The sequence below is a fragment of the Danio rerio genome, chromosome 3, assembly GCF_049306965.1.
Source record: "Danio rerio strain Tuebingen ecotype United States chromosome 3, GRCz12tu, whole genome shotgun sequence".
NCBI classification, from domain to species: domain Eukaryota; kingdom Metazoa; phylum Chordata; class Actinopteri; order Cypriniformes; family Danionidae; genus Danio; species Danio rerio.
The window spans coordinates 54,416,368-54,432,636 of NC_133178.1; the positions used below are offsets into that span (position 1 = coordinate 54,416,368).

The 16,269-nt window shown below is 37.0% G+C and overlaps 1 protein-coding gene and 1 non-coding gene across 5 annotated transcripts in view; both read right to left on the reverse strand.

Annotated features, from left to right (window-relative positions):
- Positions 1-1,413: 1,413 nt before the first annotated feature.
- The window catches only part of aatka (apoptosis-associated tyrosine kinase a), a 154,684-nt gene continuing 139,828 nt past the window's right edge, over positions 1,414-16,269 (reverse strand). For all 4 annotated transcript variants that reach the window (XM_001344016.10, XM_073945017.1, XM_068219437.2 and 1 more), the window contains 8 exons: positions 13,733-13,866; positions 13,315-13,399; positions 13,092-13,213; positions 11,674-11,823; positions 7,583-10,889; positions 7,340-7,484; positions 7,060-7,260; positions 1,414-6,960 (listed from right to left, as the gene is read on the reverse strand). In XM_001344016.10, the coding sequence (XP_001344052.6) occupies positions 6,932-6,960; positions 7,060-7,260; positions 7,340-7,484; positions 7,583-10,889; positions 11,674-11,823; positions 13,092-13,213; positions 13,315-13,399; positions 13,733-13,866 (4,173 nt within the window). In that variant the 3' untranslated portion in view covers positions 1,414-6,931. The remainder of the gene's footprint in view (positions 6,961-7,059; positions 7,261-7,339; positions 7,485-7,582; positions 10,890-11,673; positions 11,824-13,091; positions 13,214-13,314; positions 13,400-13,732; positions 13,867-16,269) is intronic.
- Positions 13,559-13,643, reverse strand: mir338-3 (microRNA mir-338-3). The gene has a single exon (NR_161932.1). It is a non-coding gene; the product is annotated as a microRNA mir-338-3 (primary transcript).

Consider the following 16,269-nt stretch of genomic DNA (forward strand, 5'->3'; position numbering starts at 1 on the left):
GAAGCAGACACTTGCATTTATGCTTTCTATTAATATTAAATTTATTTCAATGTGATGTGGGGATTTTGTCCAAACTGTTGGTGGTCGGTGACAGGTGAAATTTCAATTTCAGAAATGCTTTCTATTTAGGTGAAGTCGCAGCAAAGCAACTGCATAAATGACAATGACAATTTAATCAGGGATCGATTATAGGCTTTTTTAGTGTTAAATGCTACCATTGTGAGATTGAACACCATTTTACATTATATTTATCACCATACCACTCAAAGCATCAGCAGATAGTTCACCTCAGATCTAGAAAATAAAGTAACTAGCATATGGTTTAAAGAAAAGCCAAGTCACTCTTATGCCCGATTCACATGGGGCTTTCACCTCAATGCTTGATGGAGGACATGTCTGAAACTTGGCCCTGACACGATTGTCATAAACACTAAAACTAGATAGCAATTGGCTGCTGTCTGAATGGAGTATGCATGAATTGATTTAATTGGTTGACATTCTTGTTGGTGCTTGCAAATTTTAGAAATTCCCAATTTCTGCAAAATTAAAAAAATCCAAAAGTTAGTTTGGCAGCTCTTGACGTCACTCAATGTGTATTTGGCATTAGTAGCATTTGTACTTTTTAATGTTAATGGGGTTTAATGTAATTGTTTATAACTCTTAACATTTCATCAGGAGTGCAATAGCTGGGATTTAAATGAATCAAGGATCGTTAAATGTTTGTCACGTTTGTTGCGGAAAGCCATACTTCTTGTTTCAGGAATTTCACTACATTTCCACCAGTGATCTTCAACTATTGGAACCCACTATAGTTCACTTATATGTACAGTTGAGGAACTATTAGCCAGATTGTATATTTTCCCCAATTTGTTTAACAGAAGTAAGATTTACTCAACACATTTCTAAACATAATAGTTTTACCGACTCATTTTAAATATCTGATTCATTTTATCTTTGCCATGATGACAGTACATAATATTTTACTAGATATTTTTCAAGATAGTATTCAGCTTAAAGTGCTTTAGGCATTTAAAGGCTTAACTAGGTTAATTGAAGTTAGGGTAATTAGGCAAATCATTCTATGCCTATGGTTAGTCAAAAACAAACATTGCTTAAGGGGCATATTAATATTGTGTATAACATATGCTTATTTATTTTTTATGATTTTTTTTCATTATTATTAAAAACCTAATAATATTATAATATAGCCGAAATAGAATAAATACGACTTTTTCCAGGAAAAAAAATGAAAAAAATTATAGTAAATTCTGTGAAAATGTCTTTGCTCTGTTAAATATTATTTGGGAAATATTTGAAAAAGAAAAAAAAAAAAAAACTAATTAAATAATTAATCATTTTGACTTCAACTGTACATGTATATATTTTCTTAAATAACTGTCACAGGCACAAAGACAAACTATAGTTTGGTTTATTTTTATTGTAGTACAGTAGGCATGAGTCATGAGGACATACGGTTGACAGCTATGAGGCAGTAACCATAGACTTCTCCCTTGGACGCTACAACATTCAGTTCACTCACATTTTAGCTCTCTCTGGCAGCCATAACCAATGAAGCGCTGATGCTCTGAATGAGAAACAGTACCTACTGCCGCAAGGTTTAGCACAGTATAAAACTCTTGAAAGGCATACAGCGAGAAAGCGAGGGTACAGTGCAGTGATTGTGACTTACAGCATTGGCACAAATGTGTATGGGCTCCAGTGATTCAAGGCAGAGCATGATGGATACATCTGTACGTTACATTTAAACAGATCATCATGTAAAACAGCTTTTTTTCTGTGTAACACCTCATGATTTAGGGACAAAAGACAAAATATAGAAATATACATGGGGCCCACATGCCATCTGGACCTTCTGGATTGTTTTGTAGTACATCTATTTGGATTGGATCTAACAAAAATAACACTTCTGAGACAAGGCATCATCACAGACGGAGGACCTGATCTGCAGGAGCTGCCATTACTGTTTGGAACACGCTTTGTTCGCAGACGACAGGGGTCATTCTTCCTCTTTGAAGTCCGTGTGAAATCTAAATTTACAACATTGATTTATTTAGCACACATTGTTATTCTTTAGGTGAATAATTAACTTGTGCAAGTTAATTCAGTAAAGAAAAATAAATTTATTTAGGTAATCTTCCATCAAGTCTTGACTCTGCATTTGGAGTAACGGTCCTTCTCTGTTGACGTCAAAATCAGCTTCAGTCAAAATATTCTTAACCACTCTTACCGTTAGTTTGCTATGAGAGAATATTTTGCAAAACAAAGAAAGCCCTGCCCCCTACTCAATATTCAGCTTTAAATGCATCAAAATACTGAAATAAAACTCTTAAAAGCTTACATTTCACGCGGACCTTAGCTTGGTTTTGTCTTTGACTACCACAACTTACTTTGATAACCTGCTGGTTTTGTTCACTCATGTCTAAAATTGTTGTAGGGTTGAAATAAAATGTTCATTCTCAAGACTGACTGTTGTGATGAAATTCCTGACGAGCACCAATAAATGTTGCTTCTGTCAGGGTCATTTCTGTTACGCTGTACATTTTCATGTCCCCAATGCATTGTCAATGGATGAAATATTAAACTATATTAATGTTAAAATTGAAATATTAAACTTTTTTTTTTTACTACAATAGTAGTCTGGAGTGCAGCCATCTTGTCACATAATGATATGCGAGTTGCAATGTGTGTTACATTGATATCCAGAGTGATCTCTGGAACATAACTATTTTACTTAATGTTAGAAAAGTGTGCCAATTTATAAAAATACATACCATTTAATTTGTATAAATATGCACTATTTTTAAAGGGATGCATGCCTCTAAATCCTGCTTCTTACCCTGTTCCTTATTGGGGGATGAGCAAATTATAGTAAAATGTACAAATTAGATTGTCTAAATTAATACTAATTAGTAACTAAATCAAAAAGTTATGAATTGCCATGAGATTGTTGCCAAATGTTGGAATTTATGAAACATATTTTATAAAAAGAACTAAAAAAATCTGTTTTTCCAATTGAGAGCATGTATGTAAAAACACAAATGCATCCAATTTTCATGAAAAATACAACATTTTGGGATAAAAGTGTCTGCTAAGGGGTAGATCACACCAAACATGCTTTTTATATTGAGAGGTGCCTTTTTTAAATGGTTTACTAACGGCTGCGAGCATTTTAGTCGCTGTTTATGCACCCTGCGCGCCCCACGTTTTACTCACCTGCTGCGTCTCGCGTTTTTGCCCTTGCACGCTGTGCACTGTTGCCAACTATTTTTAAGGCGCTAAGCTCTGCCCAAAAAGTTACTAAAAGTCACTAGATTGCATCATATGTCAATTTGAATATTACTAACATCACGTTCCACCGTTTGTTTGTTTAACAGCCTATGGTTAATAAAGGGGTATATATTTGCACTATGTATGCATGTCAATTTAACTGAATTTGTTGGTGTTTGAATAAAGTATAGCAGTATAGATGTGTTGTGAATTTGCAGTAATCTTTCAGACCTAATATACCCAGACAAGTTCCGAAACTTTCACTAAAATATCTGTGATTGTGAACAAAAAAAGAATAAACGGTCAAGTAAAATTGTTAAAATGAAATAGAAGTAGATCTGTTTGACTGTACAAAGGAAATACCTCACACTGCCGATGCCAAGTCTTTTGCTATTGGTACGCAGAGGAGTGATCTGTTCTCAGGCTGCAGTTGGGAGAGACTGCTCTACGAGGACTGACTGGGCCACCTGTAAGTGCTCTAAGCAGGGGAGGGGCCTAAGGTATTATCCGCAGCTCATTAAGAAGAATAGGAATGCTGCAGTATGGACACATGAGAGTCTATTACAATCTACAGTAACAAAAAAGTAGCTAGATTTGTCGCTAGGCGCTTTTTTAAAAAAGAATTCTCCACGAGGGTCTGAAAAATTGCTAAATATAGCGACAATTCGTTAATTTGGGAACACTGTCGCTGTGCGCTCGCAGTTGACACAATGTCAACTCTGTCAAATGTAAGTCTCATCTATTTCATTCAAATGAAAGCAGAGGTGTGTTTTCAGTTAAGGTGTCTGCAGTGTTTGTGTTTTTAAGACAATAACGGAGACTTTTGATGATGGAGAAGAGACTTGTGGTTACTGTTTTGAGTTATCCAGTGCTGTATGATTGACAAATCTCGAACATCACAATATTAATTAAAATTAAAATTATATTAATATCAACAGCAACACTCACGCACATTACTCAGCTGATTCACCTGTTGCCTACACTGAAAAAAATGATGTTGCAAAACTGTTGCAAACAATTTATTTGTGTTGAATTTAAACAAACATATTTAATTTAATAAAATTCCACTTAATTTGTATGTTTAAATTCAACCTAAAACCCAAAAAAAAGGCAGTGTTGTGCACCTCGCGTTTTAGAAACAAAAAAGCGTGTTCAGTGTGATTGGACCCTAAATGAGTAAATGCACATGCAAATACTTTCCATTATAAGCTCACAAAAAGTAGCTCAAATGTAAGTTTGCATTTGCTCAGGTGGCATTACGCATTAGGAAGCTTGCACTCCAGACTGCCTTGAAGCACTGTTAGCCAAAACTGATTTAAATAATGTTTATTTCCGACACCGATCAATCATATAGCTTTAATGACTTATTAAAGCACAGGTAGCCATTGACTCGCATTGGTTTCAGCTAAAAGTCTTCATTAAGGTTCATTAAGGTGACTTATCAACTGGAGATAAGTCACCAACATCTTGGATGGACTAAAGGTAAGTAAATGATTTATTTGGGGTAAATCCATCTCTATTATTTTATATTCATAACTGAAATCTTGCTAGCATAAAAATTGTAGTTATTAAGCATTATGAAAGGTTTGGTCTCAGTGACCAATAGAGATGTAATAATTCACCATGAGCCGGTTGAAAATCAATTAAAATATGTGACTACTCAAATTGGTAGAAATGTTGAAAGGATCGTGATGCATGTTTTGAACAGAGGCGGCGCTGTGTTTACATGTGCAAATTCACTTTACCTGCACGTCAGGGGCAAGCAAGAGGTGGAGCGGCGGACTAAAATGACGGGTGAAGTGCACCAGATAAAACACAAACTGTGTGCAAATACTAATTTACTTGCACTAACAGAACAACAAATATGATGCACATAAACCATCAGCACAGTGAAAAACTACCGTCACAGATGTCTATACGCTAAAAACTTAACAAGTCAAGCCATGTGGTAAGCAGTTCTGCTTACTCTGACTCTGTGCATCAATGTTTTCATTGCGAAAGTGTGAAGATGTTTTTCAGACTGAGAAAAAGTGAAAGGTGTTATGTTACAGAAGCAGTTATTAGATTATTTTTACCCTCTCCTTTTTCAAGTTAGTTTATGCATAGTTTAATATTTAGCTTATTGAATATTTAAAAATGTTCAAGATTATCTCTTCTTACGTGTATCACACTGATTACAAAAGTCATATTAATTACTCACCTTCATAATCGTGTTCAACTCCTGTATTTATTCTACTATTTAGTTATTTTAAAAATCTTTTTTTAAAATTTATTTATAGCAATTTAAATCTAAATAGCAATTTAGTCATGGCAGAAAATGTATTATTTTGCAAAAAATGTGCAGCACTTATAAAAAAAAATGAAAGGGCTCTTATTCATCTTAAATTTGTTTTAAATAATTTAGTTTAAAGAAATTGTGACAAAATCGTGAATTGTGAGATTAGTATTGTGAATTGTGTCGAATTGGAGTCGGTAATCGTAACATCTCTAGTAACCAATATTGATTGATTCTAAGTTTATTTGGATGTATTTTTCTAATTGAACAAAGACATTCTCACCTAAAGACACCGACTTCTGAACACCCAGAATGTTTCATGATTTTATTATTTTAATATTATTCTTTTTGTAGTAGTTTCAATGGCTGCATAACAGAAATGACCCATGTGCAAACTATAATGTAGGAAAGCTGTCAAAATAGAATGTTGCTTTACTGCCTGTTCTCCTGGAATACTGTCATTTCTTTTCTGAACAAACACGTACTGCAATGCATTACTTCATTCTTTAAAATATTCCTGAAATTTACATAGAAATCTAGAGATCTTAAGATCTAACAGGAGAATAACTAATTTGCTATTGATTAAACTGCATAATGATATATTAATTTGAGTTTTGATTATAAGAGGTGTATAAACGATATTTCACACAATGAGAGTGCTTTTGTACATTGTACATTTAAACAAAGCAGAACATAAGACAGTACGAGTACTTTAAAGTGTGTTAGTTAAAATAACCTAATTTAGATACATACTCTTGACACCCCTGAGCTAAAGTTTAGTCAAAAGTGGTCTCTTCTCTTTCTCAATTCCATTAATTTAAATAGGGGACTATTTTATTGGGCATAACCTTTCATAGCTCTTATTATTTGCAGCTCATTGGGTCAATCTAAAACACAAAGCATTATGACAAGTATCTCGGACTCTAAACCACATATTGACAATATGGAGGATGACAAGCAGATGAGGAGAGCAGACTTGTATCTATATTATTTCCTACGGGTTATGTGCAAAAAAAAAAAAGAATGATTTCAGCATGATACAGTTACTGAATTGTGCAAATAAGTTATAATCTTCACACATCATGTTTTTGATACATAGATAATAAATATGCTGTGTTGTAAAGATCTCTGTTCTTTAAACTGTTGTCCTCAAAAGACTGTCACTCAACCACCATCTGTCTAGAAACACAAAGGAGGGGCTGGCTAATCCACTACAGGATGAGGCACTGTGACCAAACAGCATATCAGGTTAACAGGACTTTTTAGTCCAGAACGTAAAAAAAATACAGAATAACGTTCAGTTTGATAAGACCGAGTCAAACCACAAAGGTTCTTAACACCTCTTCAATTAAAAGTGTAATGGCCACTTCACTCTTGGGCTCCATTCTCACTGTTACCTGTCAGGGGAAAAAAGATCGAGAATGTCAGTCATGGATGCTGAACAGTAACAAACTAATTTAAAAAGCATTATACCTATCATTGTGTGAAGAACTTACCTCCCATGGAGTCCATGTCAGGGTCAGACACATGCGTAATGGAAAAACGAGAGACACTAAATCGAGAAAGTGGTGGTGCTGGTTTTTCATCTGGAGATTTGACTGGAGAGTTGGGTGGAGTGGTGATCTCTTCAGAGCCAGGCTCTGATGTTGAAGGACTGGGCATTAATGGAAAATCGTCTTGCCACTGAAAGGTTTCACCTGTTTAGAAACATAATTGAAAAAGTATTAATAACCATGTCAGGCCTGTTTTTAATACAGAAGAATATTGAACACTAACTTTCTTCCGAGGCATTTCTTTCTGATGAATCCTCATAAGAAGTGACCCCATCTTGTGGTCGTGGCAGCTCCACATCTGAAGCCTGACCATTGGGTTCTACCTCCACAGGAAAACTGTAGTCCCCGAGATCACCCGTGGGGCTCTCCTGAATTAATATACAGAAAGACACAGGCTGTCAATAACACAAATCATTGTGTGTTACCTCATGTATAACCTTAATCCAACAAACATTAAGCTATGTACCTGGTCAAACAGAAACACGGTGACATCATCAAAGAACGACACCACCTTTTTCTTACTCTCCAACTCATCACAGAAGGACTGTGTAAGTATGGAAGGCATTTTGAGGAGGCTGCGTAGATGCCGTGCACTGCTACGGTCACTCACAATGACAGGAACCACAGGGAACTCTTCGTCACTCTCATCACTCTGCTCCTGTATGTTGTAGCTACGAAGTTCCTCGTCAGACTCATCACTATCCTCTGAATCCTCCTCATCTGCCTCCTCTACGTTTCCCAGTGGTGCTGGGACATCAAGATCCTCTGGCAAAGCTGGAAGAATCCTCTCTAATGATTCATCACGCCTTGGTTTTGAAAGTGCTTCTTCTATGCTGCTGCCTTCCATGGAATCCTCATTTACCTCTATATTGTCCTCATTGTGTCCTTCCATTGGAAGTTCTGGATTGTCCACATTGTTGCAGATGTCTTGCTCTTCCTCTTGTATAATCTCTCCACTGAAGTCTACTATGGTAGAGTCTGAGCCTAGTGACTCTGCTGAGGAAAAATCTTTTGAGTCTCCATTAGCCTGCTCCTCCATGCCTGAGGCCTCCTGTGTTGAGGAAGACCCTTCAGGTGTTGTGGACGAATAGCAATCAGAGTTTGGTTCTTCACCAGAGTGATCAGATTCCAATCCAATACCGTCATCTGGAGTTGATTCCTTGGTCAAGCAACCCCCCATCTCTGGAGGAAAGGGGGAAAGTGTGGAAATCACTGGAACCATTGTAGGGGACGAACACATATTTGAGATTGTCTTTTTAATACTTGGCTGCTTAGCATGAAGGCCAGCAGTTTTGTCCTTTGACATGGAGATGTCATATCCCTTCTCACTTTCTGTGCCATGTCCTTCTCTTCTAACTCTTTTTTCTGAGTCCTGTTTTTCTGCTTTTAGCTGAAAGATGTCATCCCCCTCATGACGACTGAAGAAGTTGCTGCTTCCTTCACAAGGGCTTTTGTCATTCTCCATGTCATAGTCAGAAAAATAAGCAGAGTCTCTGTACTGATTCCTCTCACTAAGGCTGATCAGGGGTAGATGACTGCTGGATGGATGAAGAAGCATTACGTTGACATCTTCATCCAGGTCCATCTGGAGCACCATGTCACTCTCATCTGATTCTACACTGGTGCTAAGGGCTGGATTCCCTTCAAGGTCTTTTAAGATAAACTCTGGGGATTCGTTGTTCTCTGTGTCATAGCCACTGTCGAGGGATTTTGGCTGAATGGGAGTCTGGTAACTATCTGGGCTGAAGGCCTCACATGGACTGCAGCTAGAAGCAATGTTAATTGTGTCCTCTGCCTGTCTAGGCCTGTTTACTCTCTGCAGTGGTCCATGAGCTAGGTCAATATTGCCCACCTCTGCATAGTCCAGTGGATAATCTACTAATACTCCAGAGGGGATATCAGGGCAGTCATCTTTACAGTCATTAATTTCCACCAAAGTTATATTAGAGTTCTCAGGTACCATGCCACTGTCTGTCAAACGGTTACACTCTAAGACACTCTTGGATGTATCCTTCGAACATGACACCATTTTTACACACACTCCAAAACTATTGGTTGCTAGATTTAATTTTTGTGCCGGGGATATCCTTGTCTCAACTAACATGTTTTCTTTAACATCTACAATCTCAGTTGAAAGAGTTGATGAATTAAGTATGCTACAACCTCCTACATGTAAATCTGATGTACTGTTTTTTATATGTTTATGAGCAATGTTTTTCTGCCGTGTATGAGTGTGTAGACTTTCTGTAACAGAATGACATTTGGCAGATGATTCAACACCCGAAGTACCTTCAGGGCATAAGTGTAGATACTCACCAGCATCTGAATCAGTGTGAGAGTTGCTGGAGGTGGGTGTACTGTCAGTGGCCTCGATGTATGAGTGGACTTTGAGAGAATCGATGGAATTGTATGTGAAACTGTTGCTTATTTCCAGTGTTCTTGATTTCAAACTCCCAATTTGAGAGGAGGGTGTTGGGTGACGTAAATCAAAATATGCATCTTGAAAACCCACAGCTTGCCTACGGTCACTTAAACTGTTGTTGTTTGCTGAGTGGTTGGAATTCCAGTTGCTTAACATGCTTTGAGAAAACAGATCATCATCATCTTCGACACTCCCCCTACCCAAAAGAAGACCATCACCAGCATCAATATCAATGCTCATGTAGTGCGGCCTAGGCACATTTTTTTGTAAAGGGCTCATCATGTCATAATAGGCCTCATTTGCCCTACTTCTTTCTGCAGTTCTCTGGTTTGGTTCAAGGTATGGATCACAATGTGCCAAGCTGGGACTACTAAATGAGACTGACATGCCAAGAGGGCTGTCATCAACCACCTCCAGTCTATGGCTTCCTGACCCTCTTCTCTGCAGATTTGAATCTGAACCCTGTCTTCTTATCAAATTAACATCTGGTCCTTTTTTTGGTGACTGTTCACATTGAAAATGTTGCCTGTCATTGGAAGATAAATATGCTTCCGACTGCTCTATCTCTACTGAGCTTGGAACTCTTCTTTGGAGTGGCTCCATGGTTAGGCTGCTATCTGAATCATAATCATTACTGATGGGTTCTTTAGCTGCAGACCAGTATGAGTTTGGCTGAGACCCAATCAGACTCCTCTTGCCTGCAGAGGACAAGCTGCTGTTACTGGCTTCAACTGTTGGGCTATAATCAAGATCTGTGTCTTCTAAGTTGATGTTGCACTCAACTGGCTCCTCAATGCGGATGTAGTATTCACTACTTACTGAGGGGCTGTGTGCACTCAGTACTGGGACCACTCCTGGATGATCTGATTCATAGTAAGATGGAGAGACCCCAAGAGGGAGGCTTTCACCTTTGCAGCTACCTGTGGAATTGCAAAGAGGGTAATAAACATCCTGGTAATGAGGATTATTCTTTCCCAACGGTCCACTGGCGGAAGAGGAGCAGTAGGGCTGCTCAGCTCGTGCCTGCTCCCATTTATACTCAAAGTTGAGTCCCTGGCTGGTCTCAGTTACTGTCAAAATATCATCCCCATTCTCAGATTGGAAGCTGTCTGCCATAGAGAAGTGTTCAAGTAGAGGAAATGACGAGGAAGCTGAAGAGGCTACTTCAGGTGCAGGTGTCCTGTGAGAGCTGCCAGAGCCCAGACTTGGCCTGAGAGAGTTCCAGCGCTTCTCAAAGTCTTCCTCAACCTCTGTCTCACCCTTAGAACACAGGTAGCTTAGCAGGAGATGAACTTCCTCCACGACCGGCCTCTGCTCGGGCTGCAGCCAACAGAACTGCATGACCTCATACCTGTTCAAAGACATGACAGGAAAGCCAAAATTTTAGACCCTACCTTAATTTATCACATACCAACCTGACTGGGGGGAGGGGGCTAAATATAATATAATATAATATAATATAATATAATATAATATAATATAATATAATATAATATAATATTAAAACATAGATACTAATATTAGCTTCTTCTTTTTGGCACTTAATTTATACGTAAAAAAATATGGCACACATTTAATGATCTATTATCTGATTGTTTTATGGTTACTTAATAAAAAACTTATATGGATGATAGCCAGAAACCCATTAAGTGATTATTTGAAATATGGATGGTTTTGCCTTATAGTAACCTTGCAGTCTTAAAGTAGGGTCATTTGTTGTTTATGTGTCCAGTCGAGAATGAAGTGGTATACTCATGCCTGACTGCTTTTGATTATAGGGACAATGATTGGGATGTTTGGGGTAAATTTAATGATCGTGTGCTTCCAGGATTGGATAAGTGTATGATTGATGGGCTAACAGGGTGGAAGAATTAATGATTGACCATGCTGGATTTGAGCTATATTGATTTCTTGGTCCTGCCAAAGGAAATGGCAATGACTAGTGGAAACACCTGTGGTTGGAATGGTTGGAAGACATTGATTGTTGTACATGTATTTAAAGAAAAAGTGATTGGTGGGTGTGTCTGTGAAGAGGAGCATTGATTGGTTTGGACGTGGTGAATGGGGAGTCATGACTGAGAGACACAAGGGAATGTGAGATTCAGAGGATGATTATGACTTGTGAGACGACTCACCAGCGTTCACACAGAGGCACTTTCAGCAGGGGCTTTGGCAGTTTGAGCTGCTGTTCCTTTACAGCATATGTTAAAACTTGCCTATCAGAATAGTGCCTGTAAGGCTGATTACCGAGTTCAAACAACTCCCATATCGTCACACCTAGTGACCTGCAGAGTCCCAAAAATGAAAAGAAAAACACATCTTTATTAATGAGGCTGGAAGGAAATTTGTTTATACAAGTATATAATATGCAGTAGTAAATAAAAGAAAAAACCACACAGCTTTTTTGAAAATATGCTCATTTTACAAGTGTCTTGGAGTTTAACAGTTAAGTTTTAGCAATTTAAATCAATTCTGCCAGTATTTGGGTCTTTGGGTCTGGTGAGCTTAGCTTAGCACAAATCATTGAATCGGTTTATACCATTATCATCTCTTACTATGTACTATTATATAGAGAGTTAAGTTCATAGCCATTTCAAACTAGAAAACCTTTAACTCAAACCCTTCCAATTAAACACAACTCCACCAACTAAGTAGGATCTGAAGGCAGATGTGTTTGTAGTAGTAGTAGCAGGATCTTCAGGAACAGGTATGGTGACCCATTGTCTAATCCAATTTAATGATCTATCCCAGGGGTCACCAACCCTTTACCTGGACAGCTGCTTTCCTGCAGTATTCAGCTTCAACCCTACTGAAATGCATGGACCAATTAAGTAGGACCTGAAACAGCACTTGGTAATTACAGACAAGTGCGTTTTGTCAGGGTTGCAACTGAAATCTGCAGGAAGGTAGATCTCTAGAAAAAGGGTTTGTAACCCCCAGAACTATCCTGTAAGCTATGCTAAATGTGTTACCGCCAGGCCTGGAGATCGTTATAATGCCACTGTTTAACTCCAGATGAGCCTATTTCTAAAAAAAAAAAAAGTAAACCGTGTTCCTTTAAACACATACACATTCAATATATGTTGATAGGGGCTCTCAACCTGTTTATTATATATATATATATATATATATATATATATATATATATATATATATATATATATATATATATATATATATATATATATATATATGTGTATATATATATATATATATATATATATATATATATATATATATGTATATATATATATATGTATGTATTATGTAGTCCAAAGCATCCCACAAAGAAGAAATACAATTCTGAATATCAAAAATTGCAAATTATGCTATTCTGATTGTCCTTAAAAGCATTCCCATTAGATCAGATCAATATTACCCACAAATATGTATCCAGACAAGTCCTAGTTCAGCATTCTCCATATGTAGAATACTGAATGTTATGCTGTGTTCAACTCTGCATACATGTTATGTTTTAGTGCACCTGTCATGTATCATCTGTGTCCTCAAAGTTGAGAACCTCTGCCATAGTGTTCATCTCTGAACTATTTACCAGACATTGCTGGCCTTGGTTTGATCCACTACCAAGAGATTTCCATGGACTTCATCAATAAGTTCGGGTGCAATCCAGCGTAGAGGAACCCATATTTGATCTGCTGTCACATAATAGTCATCCTATAAGACGGAAATAATGTGATTTATAAGGATATAATGTGGTCAGGTCAAAATAATTGGAATCAGCAGGACCTGTATCCTAAAACACTCTACAGACTTACCTTGTACTTGCTATGGCTGAGGCCATAGTCTCCGATTTTCACTGCCAGCTCTGAGGTCAACAGGCAATTTCTAAGGGCCAGGTCACTGAGAACAAGACAGGGTGGAGAATGTGTACATCATTTATAGTGTCTGTCGCTGAACAAACTGTCATAATGACAGAACGGCAAAGGAAGTCTGCAATGTAGTCTCACATTTTCTTCATAGGTAACTTACAAATAATTGATGGTGTTTGTAGAGTGAGGGGTTTTCCCCCGGCAACAAAATCACTGATGCTGGAGTCTGTGAGATGTACTCAGGCAGCACCAGGATATTGTTGCCAGGAGACACCAGAGCCGGACATCCGGGAAGCGGCAGGATGAAAAATCACCCGGAGAATCATTATGTAGGGAAAAGGTCAAAAAACTTAAGGATCCTCACCTGTGAATGTAATTGTGTTTGTGGAGGTACAAAAGGCCAGAAGCAATCTCACATGCCATCTGCTGAAGGATTAAAGGGTCAGGGGTTACTGTGTCAGCAGCCCGACAGCTTCTGAGGTATCCTTTAACATCTCCCTGTAAAAAGTAAACACCATTTCAATAAACAATGGCAGATTGCGTTATGATAGTGTGTGCTAGCTTTTCCTGTAATTCTTAATTTTAGCTGTGCAAATGCATTATGTGACCAGCAGAGGGAGCATTAAGCTCTTTAATTATCCCTTTGCTAAGCTCTGCCACCTTGGATGCTCAGAAAAGCTTCATAGACTTGAATAAGTTTCATTGCAGGTTCTTTTCAGGAAATGTGCTCCTGAAATAGTGAAAATGATTATTTGTTTGTTAGAAATAATATATTTCATAAGTGATTGGATTGACGCAAACAGCAAAAAAAAAAAAAAAAAAAAATCTTGATGATAATCAGAAATCTTACCAAAATAAATTAAATGAACTGAGAAAATTGTATCCGGCCCTTCAAATTCTTCTAGGACACCACCATTAAATCTTGGTAAATCATGTTTTTCTGTAAAGCCTTGGGTAAAAAATCTGGATGTTATCTTTGATGATGGCTTTAGATTTGATAAATAGATTAACGCAGTGGTCAAATCCTGCTTTTTTAGCTTCAACTCTTAAAAACAGTCAAACCTAATCTATCTAGAAACACTATAGAAAAAAAAAATGTTTATGCTTTTATTCTAGATTGGACTACTGTAACTCACCATATTTTGGCATTAGTCAGACAACTCTATCCTGTTTACAATTAGCTAAAAATGCTGCTGCAAAGTTTTTAACTGGTACCAAAAAATATGACCATATTATACCAGTCTTACGCTCTTTGCGCTGGCACTTTTAAATTTCTTCTCTTGGTTTTTAAATCACTAAATGGCTTGGCTCCTTCCTACCTGCCCGTTTTGTTGACTGAACATCAGCCTGGTCGGCTTCGGTCATCTAGACAGAGACTATGCATCTCAAAGTCGAGGTTGAAATGCAGGAGCGACAGTGCTTTTGCAGTAGCTGTTCCTACCTTGTGGTAGGCTTTGCCCCTCTGTCTATCATCTGTGTCTGTTTTTAAATCTAGATTGAAAATTTACCTTTTTGTTTTGTCATTTTATCAGTGGGAATGTGCTTAATAGTGTTTAATAGGGATATATTCATAAAATTGACATTGTATAACTTGGAGGAAATGCTCATGTCTTCGCTGATGTTACATGTTAAGTTCTTGAATGGAGTGATAGTTTAAAACACACCAAGAAGATATCTATTTTCTGTATTATTTGTAATTTCAGTAATAAATTATTTTGTGAATGTCAACTCTGTTACATTAGTTATAAAAAAGCATAACAAAAGCAATGATAGAAGTCATTGAAGCATGTCATTTATTCAGCTAATATATTTGTGCAAAATGTGGTTACACCTTAGAATATGGTCCAGTAGTTAATGTATTTTCTACCATTAGCTAACTATGAATAATCTTGTAAAGCATTTATTAACCATAGTTTAACATTAACTATTGCATCATTAAAATCCAAAGTTGTGCTTGTTAACATTAGTTAATGTACTGCGAGTCAACATGGACGAGCATGGACTAACATTATTTAACTTAAATGGCATCAGCTAACATTAACAAACATGAATAAATACAATAAGAAATGTTTTACTAATAGTTTGTGCATGTTGGTAAATTCATTAACTAACATTAACCAATGGACCATTATTTTAAAGTGTTACCCAGAATGTTTATTGTACACCAATAGTGAATTAATTTTTTGTCAAATCTGTAGGACATAAGACATGCCAGGTGGTATCTGACTGGAGGATAGCATCTTGAGCTAAAGCACAAAATGGTGGAAAATGTTAACTCTTGTTATGGTTTAACAATAGGTAGAAAAAGAATTAGTAACAATCAAATATTCCATATTACATTTAAGAATGTTGCAATGTTTTAGATAAATAATGGATTCAGTGTACTGTACGTTATACATTTCATTAGTCCAGTTCATTGAAAATAATTGGAAAATGTATTAAATGTATTGTAATTATGGAAAAAACTTTATATGATATACATTTGCATGTTCAAAAACACATATAATGCTGCAAGTAAATTGGCAATGAAATTTAAAATCTAATTTTAATTGTATTTATTCTACCAAATTCTAAATATTGCAAAGACATTGCTGCATTTACAATGGTTCATATGACTAGATTCTGTTTTTTTTTTTTTTTTTTTTTTTTTTTTACTTGTATGTGACCGATAGGATATGGCCTGATTTACTCAATCAGATTCAGGCCTTGTTCATATGGAAATGTATCCGATATGAATCGGATCTGTGTTCTTGTGTCTGCAGTGTAAGCAGGTAGATCAGATTTTCACCTGTCAATGCGAGTTACACGTCATTAAAAACCATAGCGGATGACGTCAACTCTAACGCTTTTATGTCAGAACAGACTTCAGCAGAGTCCCAAACGTAAACCTCATACACAAGG